This window comes from Dreissena polymorpha, chromosome 8 (assembly GCF_020536995.1).
Source record: "Dreissena polymorpha isolate Duluth1 chromosome 8, UMN_Dpol_1.0, whole genome shotgun sequence".
Lineage (NCBI taxonomy): Eukaryota > Metazoa > Mollusca > Bivalvia > Myida > Dreissenidae > Dreissena > Dreissena polymorpha.
Window position 1 is genome coordinate 12,943,171 of NC_068362.1, and position 26,117 is coordinate 12,969,287.

Sequence of the window (26,117 nt, forward strand, 5' to 3'; positions counted from 1 at the left end):
TACATCAGCATTACTTGATTTAGTAAGCCTGTTTTCTTAGCCAAATATTATATGTGTACACCTTTCATGCACATGGTTATGCTGCACGCAACATGGACATTTGACACCGATTTGAGACGAATTTAAAGATTAATTCTTACATTTTATGATATCGACACAGAATGCAAGGAAAACAGTGTTTTATGCACAAAATATGTTTGCAAATTCATTTCAATAACCTGAGATATTTGCAAACAAAAGTGATTTTACGTTTTGTCCAGCACGTGTATAAACCCAATGTTAATCCCGTTGATTCTGAACCATGAGTAGTATTTAAGTTAAGTTAGTAGTGTTATTCTCCATGCATTGCTGTAAGGAAATCAGAGCAATGTTACTGCGAACCTGCAGCAAAAGCAAATCATTTATCCGTTACGAAAAGGTTACTTAAGTATTGCCATATGGGGTATAACTTTAAGCGAATCTAGTTTAGTTGAATCAACTTTGTTTTGAGTTTCTTAATTAACGTCAACATGACTTTTGTATGGTGAAACGTAAATTTTGAAACCACGTAATTACGTTTTTTACCATGACTGAGGTATGATTGAGACACATGTTGATGTACTTAACAAGCTCAATCGCGTTGTCTCGACAGTGTGGCCAAGCCTTTACTTAAACTTAACTTCGGAGATCTACTCTAGGATGTGAACACCAATATCTAGCGTTGAACTTTGTGATGCGCTTGCTCTTGAACTTCAGCTTGTCAAACGTCGAAATCTGGTTTGTTTTGGGCACGCCACTAGAAACGACCCTTTGTGCAAGAATAATATCCAGGACAGCTCAAGGGCGGTCGACTTAGAGGCCGTCAGAAGAAAAACTGGATGGGCCATGTAAAAGAGTGAACATCCCTTCCCATTGATGTATCACTCTCAGCAGCAACCAACAGACCTGACTCGATGGTGATTTCTGTATCGTGGTCCCTCAAAACGGTCGTAGGATTGATGATGATGAGATCTGAACTCAGCTTAGATCACTAAATTCTTACGATTGCACTTGACATTTATGCCGAGTTCAGGTATCTATATTCCGTCGAATTTTGTCAATGTCTTATATTAAAATATAACCGAGAAACTGTGTAAAAAATGCCATTTAAATTTGATTATATAGTATTGTTTGCATTCTTTCTACCACAATAACCAATGCCGTTATTAGACCAGTATTATTTTTAAATTAATATTTGTTTTTTTTCCATAAAAAATTTAAGATTTTTTTTCAAAGGAATTAATAAAGTATGTTATTTGGAATTTCAGTCCCGTGATTACAACTTCGGGAAAAAACAAGTGTAATATGAAAACGTTTAGACAATAAATTAGTTAAGTATATTACCACACAAACTTGAAGGTTAAAGAAAACCAATGACCACGAGGCTATCGAATGGGATTCATCTAATATGTCGAGCATTTACTAGTTTGAAATGGCGACGATTGTTTACATTTCGAAAAAACAAACATTAAATTGTTGTATAGATATTCCGTTTTGTTTGCAACCTTACAAATTAATACGCTAAGGAGCAAACTGAATAAATAAATAAAATTGATATCAACAAATGTTATAGTTCTGAAAAAGAATCTGAGAATGAACATTTAACAAATAAATGTTTAAGGCATTATTACATAATGGCATAATCTATGTTATACATAAGTTCTGACATAGAACTACAGCCGCGGTCGTTATTGATGCAAAACAATTTGAACTTAAAGACGTGATATTAAGAAACTGACTTTGCAACACATACTCAGTAGAGAAGTTTATTTTAATTGCAACTTAATAGACGTACACATTGCAACATGTTTTACCCAGAGACTTCTCATCCGAGTTAAAACGTCTAAGAACCCTACATATGCAGGCGGTCGAAATTATTTTTTTCCAGCATCGTATAAATATATAAGTTCATTGTCGTATTATTGGGTTCGGCCATTGTCGAAAAATTCTGTTCGGGCGGAACCTTATAAATATGTTTTACCATCATCTTTACACAACACAATTGCACGACCCCGATGACGACCTTTGACATAATCAGTTGGACGTTTACCGCCGTGAAACGGTTTTTGCAATATATCAGTTAAATTAAGCTTATTATGTAAGGAACTAATATAAGCTGAATTAAAAGCCTTTAGTAATATTTATTTTAACACATATACTCATATTTATGTGCTACTTTGCTTACTGCTTGTGCTTCAACACAGCGCTGGAACACAATTCGTGTCATTCTGATTGTTCTTAAGTCTGTACCCGCCATTTTCAAGTAAATTTAATGGGGTAAGATTAAACAAGACGAACCATTTTTGTTTTATCTTTAGGAGTGTGTTCTCACCATTCACAGACATTATCAGTGCGTACGAGTATGAACCTTTTATATTCTGGATTTCAAACGTACACACGACAATTAAAATGCGTGTGAGCTTAATTCCTTGATTTTTATCGGTTGATAACTTATATCTGTTTAAAATAAGAAATATGCCTGAAACATGTTCATATAACTTTTTAATGAGTATGCATTGAAAACCAAATATACATGTTCACAAATTATCCAAGAAAAAAGCAGGTAACCAATTTCACCCTGAATACAACTGTGGAACATAAGTAAATATACTCCTTCCAGCCAAGCTTCATTATATTGATTCGACTGAGTTTAATTGGTTGAATGTATCATTTTATTTACAATTAGAATGTGTTGCTTCAAGCTGCCAACCTTTTTTCAAACTGAAGCAATTAGCTATTTCTGTCGAGAATTTCCATCGCAAGGTGTATCATAAACACGTTAGCAATTGCGTTTTTTTTTAGAACAAAACCAAATTCTTTTGAACAGCTATCTATCTTGAAAGAAGATGTTGTTTTTTATAGGCGAATGTTTTATGTATAGTAGTAATGAAGGATAAATATCGAATGATTCACATGAACATGTGTCAAGCGAATCTATACAACAGCATTTGAGACTCTGTAAATGGCCACGTAAATGTTTTGGAAATAAAATCTCGGTCGTTGTACTGAATTTTAACTCCCGCGTTATCAAGTCGTATAATATATGATATCGTTGACTTTCAGTCGACTTGTTTAAAGGGATCTTTTCACGCTTTGGTAAATTGACAAAATTGAAAAAGTTGTTTCAGATTCGTAATTTTTCGTTTTAGTTATGATATTTGTAAGGAAACAGTAATACTGAACATTAACCATGCTCTAATATAGCCATTATATGCATCTTTTGACGATTTTAAAACCTAAAAATTATAAAGCGTTGCAACGCGAAACGATTGAATAATTTGGAGAGTTCTGTTTTTGTCGTTAAATTTTGTGAAACTACGAAGATTGCTTATATAACGTATAAAATACGTTTAGCATGTGTTCTCGGCGGAATAGCTCAGTAGGCTAAAGCGTTTTTACTTCAGGACTCTGGCAGGACTCCAGGGGTCAATGGTTCGAAACCTGCTCCGGGCAATGTTCTTTTCCTTTTTTTAATTTTTTTCTTGATTTTTTACTGGAGCTTTTACGATCCAATGTTTACATTTATCAATATAAAGCATTTAATGAATAAGTTAAAAAAATGCCAAAATCTGTGAAAAGGCCCCTTTAAAGGATACACGCTGATAAAGAAACGTATTTAAGCAACCCTATTGACACATGTGGTTGGGCTATAAACTAAAGTGTTAAGCATAGGTAGGAATAGCTAAACAGATACACAATATAGCGATAACACACAATATAGCGTTAAACATTGTTTATGCTTGGAGTAATGATTATGCCTGCTACTAGCTCAGATAAACCATTAATTCGCACCCTGATGGGTAATCGATAAGCTTTCTTGTTCAAACAAACTCATAAACTTTCACCAATTTGTTAACAAAATGGAACGTCCATGTTCAATATAGTTAGTACAGTGTTGTGTCAACAGGTTGAGCGAGATATGTTCAACACGTTTGCTAAATTTCTAGCTCAAACCTTATTAATAACATATATCATGTAAAGCAATATCAAGCAAATTATCTAAGTTAAGTCCAAGAGCAAAACACTTTTTAATTGTATTTGCACTAATAATTGCAATCAATATTACGCTTTACCTATAATTTTGCTCGTATATTCACAATCAATATTTGTTATTTCTACGATCAGTTAAAATTTCATCCTAATTATAACCAATTATGGGCAAATTAAAGCTTCACTTGTGAGTCCATGTTGCGACCATATTAGGTTACCAGCGAAAAACGTACCGAGTATAAATCGAGGTTAAGTATGTACAAGCAAGCTTATCTAGTCTAACCTTGAGCATGTTGGCGATAAGATCTTCTGAAATCTGGACACCTGTCAAAGGCCTATCTTAAGCAGGTGGTATGGAAACGCCGCCTCCATTACGCTAACATCTTCCAAAAATATATTGTTGTCAATAGCACAATAATCAAGTAATGTGCACTGACACAAGCAATAGCGCACCAATCGCACACTCTTCAACAGTTTATTTCACGTATATATACCAAAATTGAGTTGATATTATCGCGAAAATTTCAGTCCGCTGATCATAAGTCGATGTATATTTACTGGCATAATCTTTAATGAAAGAAAATTATGTCAATTTTAGTGACTTATATTCCGTTTATATGATTTACCTTTATTTATAATTTGGTTTGAGTGAATTTTCTGCATTGAATACACGGTACTCTTGGAACGAAGGTGGTGTACTTACTAGGTTTTCTTCAGAGGCGTGATCCGATACAGACTTAAATAAACAATCCGATTTAGTATTACCAAATCGTTTGATATTTTGGCAATGTTAATGCATTGTTTTTGTAGTTCTATTGAAATAATACCGCAAGAAACCATTGCTGATAAAGTATACTTTTCTTATTATTTTGGTGTTTGAGCTTAAAACGATTCCGTCGTGACGATATGGCTCATTAACAGTACATAAATCATAATGTTATTTTACTTTAAAAGTTTAATGAAGGTTTTTTAAGATGTCCACATTATTTAAAATGCCCCCTTATTATACTCAAAATTCTCAAACCGCGCCTGCGTATGTATATTACACTGTGCAAAATAGCTGTGATAAGCTAAAGCTATATATAACTATGACTGCATGACTCATCGAGCTGATAACAAGGAACAAGTAACCTTTTCAGTATCATGTGTTTTCGTGAGGCAATCGAATATATAAACGCGCAAACTTTTTCAAACATAACATAAAGTGTAGAAGATAGAGGTGTTTAAGTTTTTCAAGTAAAATGGCTGTTGATATTCTGGGAATATTAACTTTGCCAAACTGGCTATGCGGCGTAATGGCCACACTTCTTGCAGTGTGTTTGTGAGTATATAAAATACTTTTTCATCACATTAAATTCTATTAATGACATACGTATAATAATCAATTTCAGAACGTACATATAAACGCATGTTTTACTATTGATGCCACATACACAGTATTTATTTTTTATTAAACTTGAATAGATGAAATACCATAAGTGTATAAACGAACGCTATTTTAACATTCTCGTGTTTATATTTAAAAACTTATATTCATATATGTGCTTAATATTTGCGTTTTTTACCCAGGTATACATGGTACAAACAAAGACTGTTTCACAGACTGGGCATACCGACGAAGAAGACCGTATTTCTACTGGGGGACTTTGTGGACATGGTCAGATGGGTATGTGTCTCGGTACCGTACATGTATCTATTAGAATCAAATCTGACTAAAAATATGCTATGAACAGCCTCATATGTGTGGAACCATACATACACTATATTTTGGGAAATTATAAATCTAGTTACCGAAAGGACGATGACATAACATTAACCTGATAAATCGTACATTATATTTCTGCAATACCAATAGTATTATATTTAAAAATTAACCATAACTATAGTTAAGTTTATTAAATGAACTCTATGCTGTTAAAACAATGCAAATGATTAAAGGCGAAAAATCTTTTTTTTTTTAAATGTACTGTTGTTCATTTTTCATCTGTTTATGTTATAACGTCATTGTTTGGTTTCAATAACGTTTCTTGACAACGTAAGTGTGCAATTTTTAAAAACATCAATAATAACACGTTGTAACAACGTTGTGCTATGAGCATGCCTTTATAGTTGTGCCTTAAATGCTAACCTCAATCTGTATGTTTACTTAACTCCAAACAACTGACACCAAACAGTTTTTTTTAAGTGTTATTAATGTTATTTTGACTACCCTTTTGAGCTAGTTTGATAGATCTCTAGTTTTTTGTTATGCTTATCGAATATTAATAATCACTTAATATACTAGCATAAATTATGATCACATTAAAATTATAAATTTAAATAACAACATGAATTGAAAGCAATTTCTATAGTTAAAGTTTTCGACTTTTCACAATTTCGGTGAGCCGTGTACTATATTAATCTAGTTAGGTGGTAAATAGTTTGAAAACATGATCGAAAAGCCTTCACCGACCAAGAACATTTTATGTTCATTTAACACTTCTTCAACATAATCAACGTAGTTATAAAAAGCATGTGTTTATCTGTCCCTAAGTCCCAAGCATATCGGTTGGATAAAGCGTGTGAGTCACGTTTAATGTTTACGCAACTTAAATATTTCTTTGTAATCATAAGATGCAATGTGCACACAAAATATTCGTGTTTATTTTTTCCAGGGGTTCAGCTACTTGGGCATGGATTTGTACAAACGATACGGGAAAGTCTTTGGGTAATATTTGCTTTTCATTTTTATTGAAAAATCCAAACAAAACATGGACAATGTGATTTAAAATTATACGGACTTTACTTATTAAAAACAAATTTCAGCAATTTTCCCCACAAATTAAATACACTTCCATGTATTATATCTCCCTGCATTGGTACCATATGTTGTCGTGTTGCCATTCAATTATTGTAGTAACGAATAACTTATAAGTCATAGAAAAAGTATGGTATTACATATTAACATAGAATATACTTATATCATTTAAACGGCTAGTATTGCCGATATAAATCCCTTGTCACACTGATAAAAACAAACATCTATTTACAGATACACGCAATAGTGGTCCCATGTTTATGCATAGCACGCCGACATTAATGTTCTAATGTACATGTCTTAATGAAGTACTTGCCAACATTAAGAACCTTTGAAGAATTAGGTCAAAATGTCCACATGTAAGAAGTATAACGATTTTTTTAACAATCGTTCAACAACACTTAAGTATATGCAGGTAAATCATTTCTTTTTCTGTCAACAGCATTTACGTAGGTAACGTACCAGCGCTTGTCATCAGCGACCCAGACATCATTAAGCACATCATGGTCAAAGACTTCGATCACTTTACTGATAGACCGGTAAGTTTTTCTATGGAAATATTTGAAAACGAACAGAACATAATATTAGTTTACATAAACTTAACAGTTTATAATGTCCCACAAAGGTATAATAAAAAGTACATGAATATAGTAAGTGGATATTGCTTGCTGAAATATTATAATCTAATAATGTATTAAAGGGGCCTTTTCACAGACTTTGCCATGTAATGAAGTTTGTTGTTAAATGCTTTATATTGATAAATGTAAACATTGGATCTAAAAAGCTCATGTAAAACAACAAGAATAAAATTAAAGGATGACAAAAACGTAAACCTCAATGGAGCTCGAACCACTGACCCCTGGAGAAAAGGTATATCGCTAAGACCACTCGATACAATCTGAGCTGTATTTTGTACTTAACATAAGCAATCCTCGTAGTATTCCAAATTATTAAATCGTTTCGCGTTGCAACGCTTTATAATTTTTAGGTTTTTAAATCGCCAAAAGATGAATATAATGGATAATTTAGAGCATGGTATATGTTCAGTATTTCTATTTCCTCACAAATATCATAACTAAAACGAAAATTTGCGAATTTGAGACATTTTCTTAATGTTGTCAATTTACCAAAACGTGAAAAGACCCCTTTAACTTTACGAACATTTAATCAAAACTTGTTTTATATCACGTGTTTAAAGTGCATCGAATTAAAAAAGGCACTGTTTTAGTTCAACGTTTTTATAAATAAAGTAAACATGTTAGTATAATTTGATTGAGTACAAAATACTGCAATTTGAATCCGAACCACCTATTATTAAAGTTTCAACGGCACAATACTTATATGTATTCAACTTAGTGTATATGCACTATATATCAGAATAAATTATACACTAAGTAATCTGAGCAAATAAAAAGACCGCTTCATCCTTCTAACTTGCCGCTCACCTGCCTGGTTAACGTAGAAATGTTTAATATATTTGTACAATTATATTTGCCATATAAGTCGTCAATTAATTGTTTTAAACCATCTGCATGTCAGCTTGTATTTTGAACCGTTTATTTTTCTGTCTATGGCTTCGTTTCAAGGAGTTCAACTTTAAAACGTTTGTATACAAAACGTATTTCAGTATAAAATAGTGATATATTGTCACTTTTATATGACTATGCACACTGTTGAATTATAAGTATTATATTATTTTTGTATGATACTTATTTGTATTGTATTATCTTAAACATAAATTGCAATATCTCTTGTATAGTCAAGCATTAAGTAAACGTATAATTATGTAATAGCCATTAAACCCTTTATTCACATCCTATGATTCAGTGGATACACGAGCACTTTACATACATTATTTATTCAGTTGCGATCGACGTTTTGCGTAATGAGCTAGCTGTAGTAAAAACGGAACTAATCTGTAAACACAAACAAAGCCAACCCATTTATACCCCTTTAAAACTTATATATCATACTTTACCAAACGTTGATATGTGTACTGATGAATGAAACGGACCTAAGCGTTTAGTGTTGTTTGCAAAATAAACGCAATCTGTGATCTTTAATATTTATTTTTAGCCATTCCTGAAGTTAACCAAGTTTTGGAAATCAGCCGTTTCTGTAGCAGGCGGGGATGAGTGGAGAAACATTCGTCACACAATAAGTCCAACATTCACATCCGGTAAAATGAGAAGCGTACGTATTATTTACCTTTTATTTTTGCGCGTGTTTAACAGAGCAAATAAACAAAATACTCTATCGTCGAAAAACACATTTTACTGACACGTACGTTTTTAAATACACGTACGTAACATTATGTCTGCAATTTCTGGAAAGCTTAACAGTGTGCTAGATCGGACATTTTTTATTAGAACAAAAATAAAAATTGTACCGATATGACAATTCAATTAATCGTACCGTAATATCTTCTTATAATATTGAATGCATATACATTCCATACTCTGGTGGTTGATATTTAAGGTTATTCCCAATACATGTGGTAGTCCAAATCGTTTGTTTTTTTTTCACTTATACAATGGTTGTGTTTTGTCGTATCAATAAGATGATTCGATTATTCAAAAAGCAAATAAATGTATAAAATTTTGTTTTAAAACTAACAGTACAAAACGTCAGCAAAATCAATTATATTTTGGAAGGAAATTTAATATAGGAGGTAATGTGACAAAAAGACATATTTTAATATAATGAAAGTAAATTTACCGTTAGCATTCATGGTTTTCCTATAACTATCATTTTATTTACCAAATAATAGTTTTTACACATTATAAATACAAACATAAGACACAAGACGTTTTTGTTTCATGTATTTTTCAACAAATGTATAAGTAATGTTAATGAAACAAGTCAAGAACTATATAAATTCGAAAATGCATTTGTTACATTTGATGGATTTATTATTTTATCTATACTAAGTACCAGACACAGGTTGCTTCAGTTTAAAGCTCGAATACTTGGTTGTGGACCTTTTTCGATCGTGATTGAACTGAGATTTGCATTATAATATAGAAAATAATAAACAATAAGGAGAGGAATTCTTGTTCAATTGAAGTTTTAAACTTGTATAGTTTTGTATTGTTGAAAAGAAACATTGACAACTTATTCCTATTAGTCATAATGTGCCTTAACATATTGTTATGTAAACATGTCCTCTTTGCTGCTTGATTCAATATATGTATAAATCCTTCAGATCATATATATCTTTGTATGGACGAAACTAAGCAAGACTCTAAACTGACCTGTATTTAAAATACAATGTTTAAAGTAAAAACATATCAGAAAAAAAAACAAATTAAAGTTTTATGAATGGTTCATACACATTACAAATCTTAACAATTATTTAAGCACAGTGTGTTCATTTCTATGAAACGCTCACTCTGTGATTGAATTATTGTTATGACTTACTATTTGTTTTCAGATGACTCAATTTCTGCAAAGAAGTTTAGACGTTTTCCATGACATATTGGAAAAACAAATCAAGGCCAGTCCTAACGGATTCGATATTGATCCGTAAATAGTGTTTTATTATATACGGTGTTATTTATTCCCACGAAGAATCAATGTAAGTGAACGAATTTAAAACAAGCAATTATATTTTATCCGAGGGACGAACGAGAAACAGTTGTGTTCGCTCATCGATTTCATATTAGGTACAGTAATTAAAAACTCCTAGATATGCTTATAATATGCTTATTATTTGATTTTAAGTATTGGAAATACAATGGTCTTGAAGAACAAAATGGCTTTCCTGGCTCAAAAACAATGTGGTTGTTTTACAAAACATTCAAGTTCGTTAACACAATCATAAGCTTGCATATACCAATTGCATTATCTTACAAGGAAATTAACCAATTCACAACTTTAATGACTTTGTTTAAAAAACAATCGTCTTCTCTTACAAAACTGTGAGTTTTGTTTCTAAATGCAGGAACATGTTACAAAACTGATTCTATTGGTGAGCAAAACAATTGGCCGTGTTCATTTTAATAATCTTGCATGTCAAGATGACACGTACTTGGTAGAAAATATTTTATCTCTAGTTTTGGAACGTTTGATCCCTAGAACCGTACGCTGTTACACGATGGACGTAATATGCTCAACCGGATTCGGCTTGGATGTCAGCGCCCAGACCAACCCCGATAATCCGTTCATTAAGTATTCAAAAAGGTTTTTGGAAACGAGCCCTCTTGGAATGCCAAAGTTCATATTGTATAGTAAGACTTATATATTTTATAGAGACATTCACGGACGCAAATAATTTGCGCGCTTAAATGAACATAAATTTACCAATGGGTAGTAATCAAATTTGCGTTTTTCCTTTTGATGCTGTTTATTATTTGTATTTTCTGTTCTGAGTATGCGTTTTGATGTGCATTGCATCACTAAAATGCAATAGCTTTAGCGTTTCATCATTCCTTACAGTTTGTTTGACTGATAAATCGCTTGTTAAAATAACGTGTTGTCAGCAACTTTGACGATTAAAAAACCCCAGATATAATACGACTTTATACAAGTGTTAATGCATAGTATATCAAATCATCTTAATAATGGATAGTGATCTTATTGAAATATGTTTGATTGACTAAAAATAAAAGAAAATAACACACACTTTTTAATTGCCATCTATCTCGTGCAAAACATAAATGACCAAAGGCGAGATTGAATACAGAACACAAGTCCAATGTATTTATGCTTTGGGTTTCACATGTCTTTATTGGACACCTTTTAGTATTTATTTACCAATGTGTATCTTCAACACCTTTTTCCAGTCTTGTTCCCAGACCTGGCGGATATGTTTCCGAGGTTGTTCGAGACAAGCTTCATGTCGAAAGACATCATGGACTTCTTTATGACCACAACGAGGTCGCTATTTGAGGACAGAAAACACTCAGAATCTGTAAGATAGGATTGATCATGATACCTTCAATATACACGGAAAATGATATGTATAAAGTTTAATATTAATTCTTTATATTATTTTTTCCCCGTGACATCTGCACAAGCTTGTTGCTGAGTCGTTCATCGATAAAACTCGTCTAAATAACATATCTAAAACTCAAATGTTGTATATTTGAACTTTTCTTGTTTCAAATGAATAATTTAAATATACAGTAAACAGTGTGCGCATTTTTCATAGACAAATATGTTTCGTTTTAGATATGTTCAAACGCGTGAATTTTCAAAATGTGTTTCGTCCTTCGTTAATAAAGTGTTTGCGTATCAGTTGAATACGTAAACGTATGACCATGTATTGTACATTATATGCATTAATCAACCTTGATTGAAAGAAAAAAGTTCAGAACATGAATAACAAAATAAATTAAAGTATCTGTTAATCTGTTTACAACAACTATATAAAAAACGTAAAATTCACAGTTGAAACGTAAATTTACAAACATTATAATGATAATTATTCATGTAAATATAAATGCTTACAGAAGCATAAAGACCTTTTGCAATTGATGGTCAATGCGAGCAATCTGGCCGAAACTGAAAAGGTATCTAACAGCCAGAGGAAAGGTAAGACTGTTGTAACAAACGGACAGCTAAAACTATTTACTCTCATTGGTTGAACCATCAGATATTACCTTTCTTAATAAACGTTTGTACTGTTTTGATCTAAATGGCCCCATCTTTTTACAATTATGAATTTAAGAGCAGGTAACATATGTCAAGTAATGATAAATGAAGTATTACACAAATATCAGGCAAAGGCAACTTCTTTTATTCGAGATTGTTATTTGGATATTTTGTTGAACGTCCATTCACGTTGGTGATTATGTATCACAAAAATAAAGTCAAAGTTTGATTACACCAAAGAGGCGATTTTTTCAAAAACTTCAGTTTACATGATTCACTAGTACATGATTTAATATATCATATATCATCGTCAAGTCGATAGTCTAACACATTTTATACATGTGTTTTCTGGAACCGCAGTAAAACAGCTACTGATAAACGTTGTTGAAATAATCCTGAATCAACCAGTTTTAATTTATTGTTAAATACTCAACGTTATGGCTTGTACATAAACACTGTTTGTCTGCACAACGCATTCATGGGAACAAAGGGCACGAGTTAAATCCATTAAACTACTCTTTCGTGATCATAAGCATCTACGTTACATGATTTAAGCATGTATATTTATTAATGACTAATTCGATTAATATCGTATTTGTGTGTAAGACAAACACATCGAAATTTATTTCCATTTACTATATTATTTACACCTTCAATGAACAACTTTGGTATGTTATATGTCATTATATCCCCGTTCTTAAACAATAATATCCGTGTTGAACTCCCATATGGCCCCTGGACATTCTTTAACGTGTTACAAGCTAGTGTAAATCGGCAATTTAACATAAATTTATCATTGTTTCATTTGCAGAATTCAAATAAAATACCATTTTAATTGACAGTTTTATATATAATTATTATATTGCATTGAACAACTTAGATTGCAAGTCATCGCTAACACCTTATTAAGCAGGTCTGACGGACGAGGAGATACTGATTAACTCCATCATTTTCATGCTCGCTGGCTATGATACTACAGCAGCGGGGATCTCATGGGTTCTCTATGAACTTGCCCTTAATCCCGACATTCAAGAAAAGCTCGTGAATGCTATCAATGACGCAATTGGCGAGGTAGGTGATCGTATTGAATGTGAATATAATTACTAACAAACATGTTATGATTACACAATATATATCATTTATAGTTCCAATTAAATGATGTTACGTCTTTAAAAAAGACATCGGAATATATTTAGTAAAAGTGTGAGTTGATGAACTGGCTGCCGTGATATAACATGCTTGGAACGGTCAAAAACCCAAGTCAACAAAAACAATGTAGATCATGTAATGTGTTTAGGAAATGTATTAAGTACATTCCAACTTTGATAGTGGGAAAGGGTATGAAAATTAACCCACATGATGACATGATTGCAGAGCCCGCTGTCCTACGATAATGTCTTCTCTCTTAAATATATGGACATGGTCTTGTCAGAAACACTGCGGGTTCATTCGCCAGCTACAAGGTATGGTTCTAATGTTTACCTTTGACTTTAAGTTTAATTATTTTAAATACATGCATCTACTTTTCGTAAGGAATTGATTCATATTTACGTAATATGCGATAATAAGTTGGCGTACACGAAGTGTAGACATGTAGAATAACACAAGTTTATTTGCATGGCATTATCACCTGCTTCACCCGAAAAGTCATGGAGAAGGTCTTCTAAGCCCCGCCAAAGAAACGTACATACATTTTGCGACGTTATGATGCGTTTTAAGACGTCTTATAGAAAAGATGTGATAATATTCTTCATAAATGATTTTTTTTAAATAATTTAACGAGATTACACAAGACACGCGGCATGCGGTTAATGATATATACATTTAATAAAACATTAAACTTCTTTCGTGTATGAACACTCTTTCAAAAGGGAGCTAACCATGCATTACTACTCAACAGTTTCAGCGATATTTGTCCCCATTCAGCCCTTTAATGCATTTCAACAAATGACTTTTCAGCTAAACCTTATCAATAAACGAGTGATTTGACGACGCCAGAATATTCAAACATACTGTATGATTTTAAAGAACATGGCTATAAATTAACGTGTTGTAATTATTTCTTCAAAGCCTTAGCTTTTAATATTCAGCTCTATTATAATAAGCCGGTTTAGCCGCTACATGTTTCAACAACATTTCTAGTATACTCAAGTCAATTGAATGCAAAACAAATAAACAACAAATAGAATAAATTAAAACATGCATGTAATGAAGTTTTTGTTTATTAATCAACCGCAAGGCTGTCTGCGACAATGAAATTCTTAGGATAAATTAAAACATTCGTGCACTTACGTGTTGTTTTAGACTCACGCGCATGCCTGACCGCGACACTGAAATTTCTGGAATCAAGATCCCCAAAGGGATGATCTGCCATTTTGTAACGGACATTTTGCACTTCTTGGACGAATACTGGGAGGACCCGTATACATTCAATCCGGAAAGGTACATATGATACACAGTTTCCAGAGAGATGTAATTACAACAAGAATTTTGGGTTCTGTCTTATTGTTACTGTTGTGTCTCTTTTTTTGGTTGTCTATAAATGTTTTGAAGAAAACGATATTGTATATTATATTATTTAACAAGCCGTGGTCTAAAAAGTTATTCCATAGCGCGAATGAACGTTTAACGAGACTGATAGACAGTTTCAGTAATACTGGTATGCTAGTAAAGATTAGTAAATTAGTAGCTTCAAAAGTTAACAATGCAAAATGCTTAATTCCAAAAAGGTCAAAGTGCATAATTGCATCGTCTTTAATCGCTAACATTTAAATACACGGTATTCTAATTTGGGTCTGTCTTTTTTTAAATTGAAAGCGGCTGTGTTTTGTGTTCTGCTACAAGTATATAATTATCACAATAACTTGTTTCCTCAAAGAACGTGATTGTTTTTTTTAATAGTGTACATCATGTTAATATATTTGTATTGCCATTTGCAATATACACTTAGTAATGGTATATTAGATTATCCAGCAAAAAGATAAATATGTTGACTAACAAAGCGTCTTGATGTTACACAAATAATACACACAGTTGCGAAGCATTTCACCACACGAATGAGCCTGATATATGACGTACAAAAGTATGTAACCCTCAACAACTATTTTCATTGGATGATTCTATCATCATAACGAAATAGTTATCTCGTTCCCTCCCACCAGCCACTTAGTCGGACCCATGAGTCATCTCTGTCGCCCCCTCATGTGAATAAGTCCTTCCCACGACGTATTAAATTGTTCCCAAGACAAAATCGTCTGACGACTTACTATAATGTTCGAATGAGTTAGTTATATCGATCCCTCGACGTTTTCAGTCGTAAGAATGCGCTAATACGCTAATACTTATTAAAGTATGATAACGATGTTGTTTATGTGGGTTAACAATAAATAGAGAACACGCAGTACGTTTTGTGGCTATTTTAATACTACATCGTATGATCAGTTGCAATCATGCAGAAGTACATAGATGGCGTGGCTATGATACAAATGATTGAACATTGACCAATCAGATGCATGATAAATACATAACATTTGTGCCCCTTTTTAAATTCATTGATTCCTGAAATACTAAAATACAGGAAGATACATATAATATAGTATTCAATAATTGCAAGGAACCAGTGACATATCAAATTGAGTTTTAGCATGTCAACAACATCATCAGAAAGATAATGTTTTCATTATGCAGCTATTTTGGCTTTTTTCCTCCGGTCAGTCAGTGTCAGTTATAACTAATGGTACTCTAGCCGATCTGGTTTACGACGATTACGCAGCGGGTAGCGTCTTACAGGTATTTCTGACCGCATGCCTGTTTCTTCAGTATCTGAACGCGGAACAAATTGTGAAAATTGGTCATTATTCGTTTGTTCATTGTTTACGCAACGCGGTTCGAAACTAACCGGGCGAACACTTGCGAGAAGTGTCTGACAGCTCACCTATGTAGGTCTTAATTGATCGACATGTCGTGTCTATATCACGCCGTTACCAACTTCAACTTTGTATAAAAGCGGTCCATCGCGCGATTTAATGCCACCACTGAAATATTTATCTCTTGCTGTTGGACGGTAGTCTCGCGCGAGAACAGTTTTGGCCTAATCATAATCGCGATTGTTACGACCATCAGCCAAAGATTGTTTCATCTGCGAATCGTTAATAACCGTTTGCGTGTCTCGTTTCATCAAATCCAATTATGTGCGCAACGTGCGCTCTAGAAATGTGGACGGTGTTTCGCCTGTTGTTGCATGGGGTGTATTTCGGTATTGAAGCAGAACATTAAATTTTTCAGACAGATAATGTTTTCAATATGCAGCTATTTTGGCTTTTCTCCTCCGGTCAGTCAGTGTCAGTTATAACTAATGGTACTCTAGCCGATCTTGTTTACGACGATTATGCAGCGGGTAGCGTCTTTCAGGTGTTTTTGACCGCATGCCTGTCTCTTCAGTATCTGAACGCGGAACAAATTGCGGAAATTGGTCATTATTCTTTTGTTCATTGTTTACGCAACGGGGTTCAAAATTAACCGGGCGAACACTTGCGAGAAGTGTCTGACAGCTCACCTATGTAGGTCTTAGTTGATCGACATGTCGTGTCCATATCACGCCGTTACCAACATCAACGTTGTATAAAAGCAGTCCGTCGCGCGATATAATGCCACCACTGATCTATTTATCTCTTGCTTATGGACGGTAGTCTTGCGCGAGAACAGTTTTGGCCTTATTCATAATCGCGATTGTTCCAACCATCAGCCAAAGATTGTTTCATCTGCGATTCGTAAACAACCGTTTGTGTTTCTCGTTTCATCAAATCAAATTATGTGCGCAACGTGCGCCCTAGAAATTTGGACGGTGTTTCGCCTGTTGTAGCGTGGGGTGTATTTCGGTATTGAAGCAAAAATGCATTTAGTTTCAAATCCAAATGATCGGATTCTGTTCGCATAGCACGCAATGATGACTTGAATTTTTGATTACATATTTCAACTAGAACTTTCGTGGTGGGCTACTGCCATGCGAATGTGTACAATACCATTACTTTTCACGAATTTCGCGAAACCGTCTGAAATGAACTGACTTCCATTGTCAGTAACAAGATGCTTAGGTAATCCGTACATGGCCAAAATTGTTCGAGGAGCCTGTATTGTTTTCATTACAACGGTCTCGGGCCATTTTGAACGGGCAGCTTCTAAAACAAGAAACATTGACCTAAAATTGGCCTGCGTAATCAACGTGTACGCGCTCAAAGCTCTTTGTGGGTCATTCCTACGGGTGTAATTGTACCTTTGCTGGCGATTTCTGTTGCATTTGACAGCCATTACACCTCGTTGATAAATGCTCTAAATCGCTGTCGATGCCAGACCACCAGACATAACGTCTTGCTAAAGATTTCATTCGGACGATACCTAGGTGACTGACATGTAGTAAAGATCACACCTTCGCCTTCGCAGTTTGACATGAATAATGACTCTGATGCCCCACATTAAACATCCGCGGTAAATTGTTAATTCCTTAGGTCGCGAGAAATAGGGTTTCATCAACGGGTTATCAGTCATTTCGTTCCAGCCGTTTTGTACGTAATCGAACACGAACGAGAGCACTCGCTCTCGTTTTGTTTCCAGGCTGATTTAAGCACTCGTCACGGGAAGCTGCTCTAATGGCGACGTTTAAAATACGTCTTCTGTTTCGGGGTTTTGTGACATTTTATCGGCGCGAGTAATCTCGCGAACCCATCGACATTTGTATGATGTTAGTGGTCTTGTACTGAATGTCATAATCGAACCCTGAAAGAAAACATTGCGTACCTTTAAACGAGTGCGGCTTTAGTCGCGGGAATACATTTACTGTGGCTGCTATTGACGTTAGCACTTGACTGTCCGAACCAACGTAAATTTATTTTTTTCATAAAGATACGGGTAGGAACTTTTGAACAACCCAGTAAATTGCTAAAGCTTCCTTATCGGTTTGCGCGTATTTACGTTCCGCTTTCGTTAGCGATCTTGACGCAAATGCAATCGGCCATTCAAAACCATCCTGCATTGCATGAAACAGTATACCGGATATACCATACGAGGACGCGTCGATCGAGAGGCGTACCGGAAATTCTGGCCTGTAATGAGTAAGAACTGGTTCTAAAGTCAGAAGTTTCTTTTGAATTTTCGAACGCGATTTCACATTCGCTCGACCATATGAATTTACGATTTTTCTCAAGAAGCGATGTCAGCGTTTAATGTTGTCGCGAGATTTGGGCAAAATCTGTGATAGTAATTAAGTACCCCTATATATGCTCTCAATGATTTAATGTCTCGCGAGGTCGGTGTGTTTAAACACTGCCTCAACTTTATCTTGACATTTCCAGAGTCCGTCAGCGTCAATCTAATGACCACAGTATGTACTCCGTTCTTCAAAGAAAAACACAGTTGTCTTTGTTAACTTTGATTCCAAAGAGCTCTTAACCTTACTCAAAACTTTCTCGACAATGTCAAGGTGTGTGGAGTCATGGTCACCTGCGACCACCATATCGTTCAGAATGCACTGTACTCCGGGAATCCCTTGCAGAAAATGGTCGATTGTTCGTTGCCATATTGCTGGGGCAGACGCAAAGCCGTACAACATCCGGTTGTAACGGTTGTGTGTTGATTGTCTATAATTTCTTGCTCTCTTCGTCGCATTCAAGCTGCAGAAATGCTTGTCGTAGATCGAGCTTGTTGTATTTTTGCCCGGGAGACAAATGACAAGAACGTCTTCCAAGCTTGGAAGAGGATATTTGTCAACGTTGATTTCTTAATTGACAGTTGCCTTAAAGTCTCCACATCAAAGTTCGAACATCACCATTATGTTTCACAACGGGTACAATGGGGTTGCCCATGCACTAGTATTCACTTTCGTCAAGATTCCCTGGCGCTCCAGGTTATCCAATTATTTTCAATTTTTGGTTTGAACGAGTATGGCACTGTTCTGGCTTCATGAATCTAGGTCTAGCAATTTCCTTTATCGTTAACCTAGCCTTGATGTCTTTCACCTTTCCGATGCCATCACTGAAGACCACGGTGTATTTCTTGAGCATGGATTGTAGACGCACTTTCGTAGTCAAATGGTTTACGGATACGATTTTGTCCCAGTCTAATCGTATTTCTTTTAACCAATCTCTACCAAGGAGACACGGACCGTCACCTTTCACAACACACAACTTGAAAAAGTTTGTGTTGGCCATTGTATGAGACCTGACACCATTACAGTCCCTTCCTGCTCGCGAACTTCTCTGAAATACGTCGTGAAGATTGCCTGCGGTCGACGCATCTTCACTTGACCGAACAACTTCCGGAATTCACTGTTCGACATCAGCGTGACGGCAGATCCGGTGTCCACTTCTATCACGTTTACGTTTTGTTTATTTCCGGTTTTTATGGTGATTCTTGCTTTGTAACCATTCTTCACAAATGTATTAGATGCACGCCTTCAACGTCGCTGCTTTCATCCTCAGTGTCATCATTTTCCAATGCGTTGGCATTGATCGTGAAAGGGCATCCACTCTTTATGTGTCCTTTGGCATTACATTTATGGACAGGGATGCATTTGTATACCTGCAATCCGCCGATTGTATGTTCGTTCTGCCACAGTGTACACACGTTGACCGTGGAACGTGATTTGTGCTTGTATTTCTTGTTCTTTCTTCGGCGGCCTGGGTTGTAGTCTCTTAACGCGTTTGACGTTGCTTCCGGCATTTGATGTTGCAACTCAGCGGCGTCCCTTGTTGCGGTTTCCATCGCTATGGAGATGTAAATTGCTCTGATGAGTGTCATTTCTCCTTGTGAAAACAGCTTTCTTTGGGTTGCTTCGTCTTTGATACAGCACACGAACCTGTCCCTAAGAGCATCATTTAATGTCGGACTGAAGTCACAATAGTCCGACAGCTTCCGAAGTTCGGCGACATATTCTGTAACACTCTCGACAATGACTTGGTTCCGTCTATGAAAGCGAAACCGTTCTGCTATAAGCAGTGGCTTTGGGGATTAGTGGTTCCTTAATCGGTCACACCAGTGTTATATAGGTTTCTTCAGATGGCTTCCTAGGAGCGGTAAGGTTACGAAGTAATCCTTATGTTTTTTTCTCCAACAAGCGTCAATATAGCTGCCACTTTTTTTTTTTCATTAGTTATGTCATTTACTGAAAAATATTGTTCGAGTTTTTCTGATAACTCTGCCATGACTCTACATTACTATCGTATGCGTTAACGTCTCCTATGAGTCCAGCCATTCTATGAAAATTACTAGTCTTTCACGCACATTTACTGAAAAATGGATAAAATCCTGAAATATTAATCACGGTTTTCAGTCAGTAATCATCGTCGCCAATTTGTTGTGTATGTGGGTTAACATAAATAGAGAACACGCAGTACGTTTGGTGGCTATTTTAATACTTCATCGTATGATCAGTTGCGAGCATGCATAAGTACATAGAGGGCGTGGCTATGATACACATGATTGAACATTAATCAGATGCATGATAAATACATAACAAACGATACACTTACTTGTAGGAGCGACATAAATAAAAAAGACAATGTCACATCTTGCTATCGAATGGATTATACCACGAGTTTAGTTTCCAAATGTTGAGTACGTTGAAGAAAGCCCGGATCACGAATCTTTTGGGGGGAATATATTTATATTTTATGTAAACAATAAACATTGTCTTTAAGGTTTGCGCCAGAAAACAAGGACAAGATTAACGAGTATGCCTACTTGCCGTTTGGGGTGGGGCCGCGGAACTGCGTAGGAATGCGTCTCGCTCAGCTTGAGGTCAAGATGACCGTCATCAGCATCTTGAAGAAGTACAGGATCTACAAAGAAGCGAACTAAGGTTAGTAGAGATATATACACTTCAACACCGTTATTTCGACACCGATAATCCGAAGTCACCGTTATTTCGAAGTATTTTTCGGGTCCCGATTTTGGTTCTTCTTTGTTAATGTAAATTTCATTGTTAATCCGAACTGCGTTAAACAGAAGAAATCGTTAATTCGAAGTGATTATGTCGGTCCCAACACTATAATTCGCACCTAATTTATCAATATTTAATCCGAAGTCAAACTGGAAAAACACTGAGCGTAATTTCACACCTTTGTCGTCTGCGCTTTGCACGTCAAAAACCGATAATTACACCTTTGTCGTCTGGGACTTAATCGACCAGTGATCAGCCGACGCAGTTACTTAAACGATTAATCCAGCGACGACGACGAGGCCGACAACACAAGAATGAACATGATATCAAATCAATGTGTGACCGCAACAACGACGTAAGGCAGTTCTGCAGGCAAAACACGGGCGGAAGTGAATTGTTGAATGTCCTTGACAATTGAGAAATATGTTAAACGCGTCCAGTTTAGTGCTTGCTAACGCCGATGTTCAGAGAGACATCGCGTCTTATTAAAAAAAAGTTAATTCATTTCCGAAAATGTACTCATATGTATACATGTATTAAAATGTGTGTTGTTCATGGTATTTTATATGTTCTGTAATTAGAGAAAATAAAAAGAAGAAGAAAAAAATCGTTTTTTTTTCCTCCGTTGTTACAAATAGAAATCTATTGCTATCTGACTAGTTTACGTTTTTAAGTAAAACCATTATTAATATTAGCGTGTAATCGAACCGTGCGAATTCCACAACGTTTTCTTTGTACAGAGACAAAGAAGTCTTCTGTCAAATGTTTATTTCGAATAATCGTTAATCCGATTTTTTTTAACGGTCCCGACGACTTCGAAATAACGGTGTTGAAGTGTATGTACACAATAGCATCTTAGGAGAGTACAGGTCTGGAAACGAAGGGAACTAAGAGTAAGTTGACATTTACAGGTAGTTTGCATAAACAATCCACGGTTGTCACAAGGAATCGTCATGGATCGCTCATGCATGGGACTAATGATTAATTTCAGATAAAAATTCAAGCACGGGCTTATCCCCGATTTTACCACGAAATGTTTCAAATTAAAAAAGAATAATAATTGTAATGGTAACAATCATTAACTCGACAGTTGTGAATTCTATAAGCAGAAATTACACGCTCGAATTGTGTATAATATTATAGCTCTTTTTTAACGGGATATTTGAAAATCACCAGTTTCCAGCTTATATAAATGATCTAATATTAATGGTATTTATATCCGGATAGAGGTCAGTGTCATGTTGTTGGTCCATATGATTAGTCTGTATTGGTCACACATTTACGTTTTATCACCAGTGCCACGCCCACAATATTAGTATCGTCGTACATAAACTTGTTTCATCACAGGTGCCATTACCACGCAGCCCGTACGGATTGGCGCGCCCTGGTGCCCCAGTCCATTTGCGATTCGAACCTCGAGGCAGGAACAAATAAAAAGTACAGAAAAAAAGAAGAAAAAGCCTTTAATAACATAATGGAACGATTCGGCATGTTTTAAACTGATTTTAACTACAATATTACGCTACGACATCCGAAAGAATATAATTACGACATATTTTACATTAAACTTTATTAAAGTTTATCACCCCTTCTACAAATACGTTTTAGCAAAATCTGCAATGGCGGACAGCATTATCATACATAAAGTTTATAATTGTTTGATGTTTTGGAATTGTATGATAAAAATGAATTTTCAGAATGTGGTTCGTTTTGTAAAAACAGTAACATTTTTAATTAAAACAGGTTTTAAATTGTACTAGTTGCCCAAAATAGAGTGTGAAAATGTTGTATTGTGTCTATATTTTGAGTGTGTACTCAATTTACAGAAGTTATGCACGGCACAGCGTCCAATCATTCTGAACACGTCAGACAAGTTCATGTTTAAATCCTTTAGTGACCAAGTCGAATATAATCCCGTCGTTATATCCATATGTCTTTAAAGTTGACACAATTAAGCTACTCGGCTAAATTTACCTAATTTACTATTTTGTATCACACCGTGCGTTGATAGTAGTTTGGAGTAAAACGAATATATCACGAATATAGCAATTCCATTCTAATCATTGAGGTAATACAAGGATAAATATTAGCTCGTTATTTTTATCAAGTCATATGGCTTACTTTCATGTCATTATGTTGCCGTACTGACTGAAAATAAACAGCTATTTAGAAGAATACACAGAAAGCATTTTACCTGAGAAAGCCAAATAAATTCTAGCATGATGTAAGAGGTAAGACTACGATAAAAGACACGGTGAACATGTGAGAAACAAAGAATATATTGTGCGAAGTAAGATTTAAAAAAAACACAGTCACCATGTGACTTTGCTAAGCAACTTAATAACAATAGTATTGAAGAAGAAATATAATTACTTAATTGTGTTACCTCAAAACTCCGCAGACACATATGTTGACACCCAGTGGCGTAATAAGGTACGGACAATGTGAACAATTAATGTTCCATCATTGATTGCAGTTTTAAACGTTACAATCAGTATGGTTCGTTTCCCTTTTAAATTTTTAAATAAAAGCACAAACTAATATGTATTATACTAGAATTCGCTCATATGATTGTGCAAGAAGGGCTTAATTGTAGTAACATGAGCTTCATGAAAGGTAAATAATTTAAAACAAAGAATGCATGGCTTCTTGAAGGTCGGTGAAAGTAAAATGGTTAGATTGTGATTACAAATGTCTCTTTTTCTACGTTGCTACGAAAGCTCAATTCTTTAGAACGGAAGTATGCTTATTTCGATGATTGTATATAGCGTAAACAGTGTTTCCTTCTAAGATACTATGACAGATAAGTAATGACAGCTGACAAATATCCAAGATGATGCCGGTGAAGGTTTGCTTAAGTTTAATCTATAATAAAAATGAGAATGCTTGGGTAAAAGTAACGTATACAATATACCAACAACCTCTCACAAACAATATACCATTGATTGTTACATGTTATAATTATCGAACGTACGGGCACATAACTCAAATAATAATAACACAACAAAATACTTGTATGTACAATTATTTCTTAATCATATATATAGTCCAATACTACACATAGATTATTGTTAATGCTCTTATACATTTGTATAAGTGATATATACTTATGTAACTGTAGCAAAATATCAAATTAATCAAGAATTCGTTTATTGATAACAACGCATTGGAATAATGATAACCGGCAGCTTCTCTTATAAACATACCAATTTTGCCATATTTAAAAGGTCTAATTTCTGAATCTTTCCTTTTCACAAAATATTCCGTTCATTGTATTGATCATCCATAAAATATACGTATTTCTCTAAGATAAAATCAGTGGTTAATGCAGGGTTTCTCTGCATATGATAATCATTCACCGCTGATAATTGTCCTTCATTGTTAACTTATCTGGTTGCTAGTGCACACGGATTTATTACACGCTATTAAGATTAAGGTGCCTAATAAAGAAAAATCAAACATAATCGTAATATACTTAGCCCTATACCACAGGTAAAATTTGATATTTTTAGCAATATCTTGTGAGTGATTGTAAACAGGACTCGAGGTATCCCTATCATTCGGAGAAATTCTGCTTCCCTCTCTTGAATGTCCTACCATAAGACATGTATTCCGATGTCGCCTTGAAATGAGGAAAATCACAACTGAATAGATTTCGTTACCAATATCCACGAAGCTCCCCTAAGCATCCTCCTAACGGTACAGCAAATGTTCATCACTAGACTTCAGGGGCTTGTCTTCATTTTGCGTATTTGCAATTGGCCTGCATTGCCTCCACACAGACATTCAGAAATAACCCGTGTATATCGTTTCCTGATCGTATACTTGCATTTTTGCTCCTCCCATTGCTAACGTGAATCAGTCAGAAGGTAGGGCAAGGGTATGGGTTGAATAGATCAGTAAACGGTTCAACTGGAATGTCAAGTCTAATAAAGCAATTTCATACAAGCATGATGCATGTCTGTTAAATGCCCGTGCTGGAATTCGTTGAATGGTAACGTGCCACCTTCCCCTTACAATGTTGACACTTATACAACTGTACTGCTCTGATTTTTGTATATAACAACATTTACTTCCAATACAATAATTGTCTGGTATGTTATAATAAATTAAAAGTCAGTTTCTATAGACTATATCAAAAAACATTATTCCAACTTTAATGTAAATCTACTTTACCTCTACATATTTATTTAGATAAATAAATAACATATATTTCAAAATGAGATATATGAGAAGAACTAGAAAACAAGTCAGCAAAAACATAAAATGGTATAAAAATTGTAATAAGGAACCATACGAAAAACAATGTATTCACTATTAGATATAGATTTAAACAACTACACGATCATTCTTGATAAATAACACCTTGATATATATAAAATATTTACAATCATAATGTTAAAATAAAAATCATAAAAAGATCCTAACAAACATACCCTTATTTAAAATGATGTGTATATGCATACATATATATTATTTTATAAAAAACGCATTTAATAATTATTATTATTGACACTCAGATGTCTTTACCAAGTTGCACCTTTGGAGCTCTTTTTAATGGTAATTTCGTGTGAAAGCGTACACTGTTCTGTAGTTTATAGGCGTTGCTGTAACAGTTGTTGGGAAATCGACTAAATCAGTTGCCTTTTTTTCTTTGCAAGTCCGGACAATGGTTAAAGTCCATGTACTAATACTTATGTAAAGCGAACATACGGTGGCTATTGTCAAATTCTTCTACACAATGCTATTGCTTCATTTTCCTCACAAATTATACTAAACCATAAA

At 34.7% G+C, this 26,117-nt stretch overlaps 2 protein-coding genes across 24 annotated transcripts in view; both read left to right on the forward strand.

The window, feature by feature from the left end:
• The window catches only part of LOC127841945 (uncharacterized), a 472,965-nt gene that overhangs the window by 370,417 nt on the left and 76,431 nt on the right, over window positions 1–26,117 (forward strand). The window lies entirely within an intron of this gene.
• The window catches only part of LOC127841950 (cytochrome P450 3A21-like), a 196,448-nt gene continuing 175,439 nt past the window's right edge, over window positions 5,109–26,117 (forward strand). For 2 of the 19 annotated variants that reach the window (XM_052371132.1, XM_052371139.1), the window contains exons 1-9: window positions 5,115–5,329; window positions 5,578–5,674; window positions 6,663–6,715; window positions 7,248–7,344; window positions 8,882–8,998; window positions 10,239–10,330; window positions 10,883–11,034; window positions 11,590–11,717; window positions 12,259–12,340. In XM_052371132.1, coding sequence (XP_052227092.1) covers window positions 5,250–5,329; window positions 5,578–5,674; window positions 6,663–6,715; window positions 7,248–7,344; window positions 8,882–8,998; window positions 10,239–10,330; window positions 10,883–11,034; window positions 11,590–11,717; window positions 12,259–12,340 — 898 coding nt within the window. In that variant the 5' untranslated portion in view covers window positions 5,115–5,249. Of the gene's footprint in view, window positions 5,330–5,577; window positions 5,675–6,662; window positions 6,716–7,247; window positions 7,345–8,881; window positions 8,999–10,238; window positions 10,331–10,882; window positions 11,035–11,589; window positions 11,718–12,258; window positions 12,341–13,310; window positions 13,472–13,774; window positions 13,864–14,704; window positions 14,843–21,090; window positions 21,191–26,117 lie in introns of all 19 variants that reach the window. The other 17 variants (XM_052371133.1, XM_052371140.1, XM_052371135.1 and 14 more) reach the window with 15 other exon arrangements.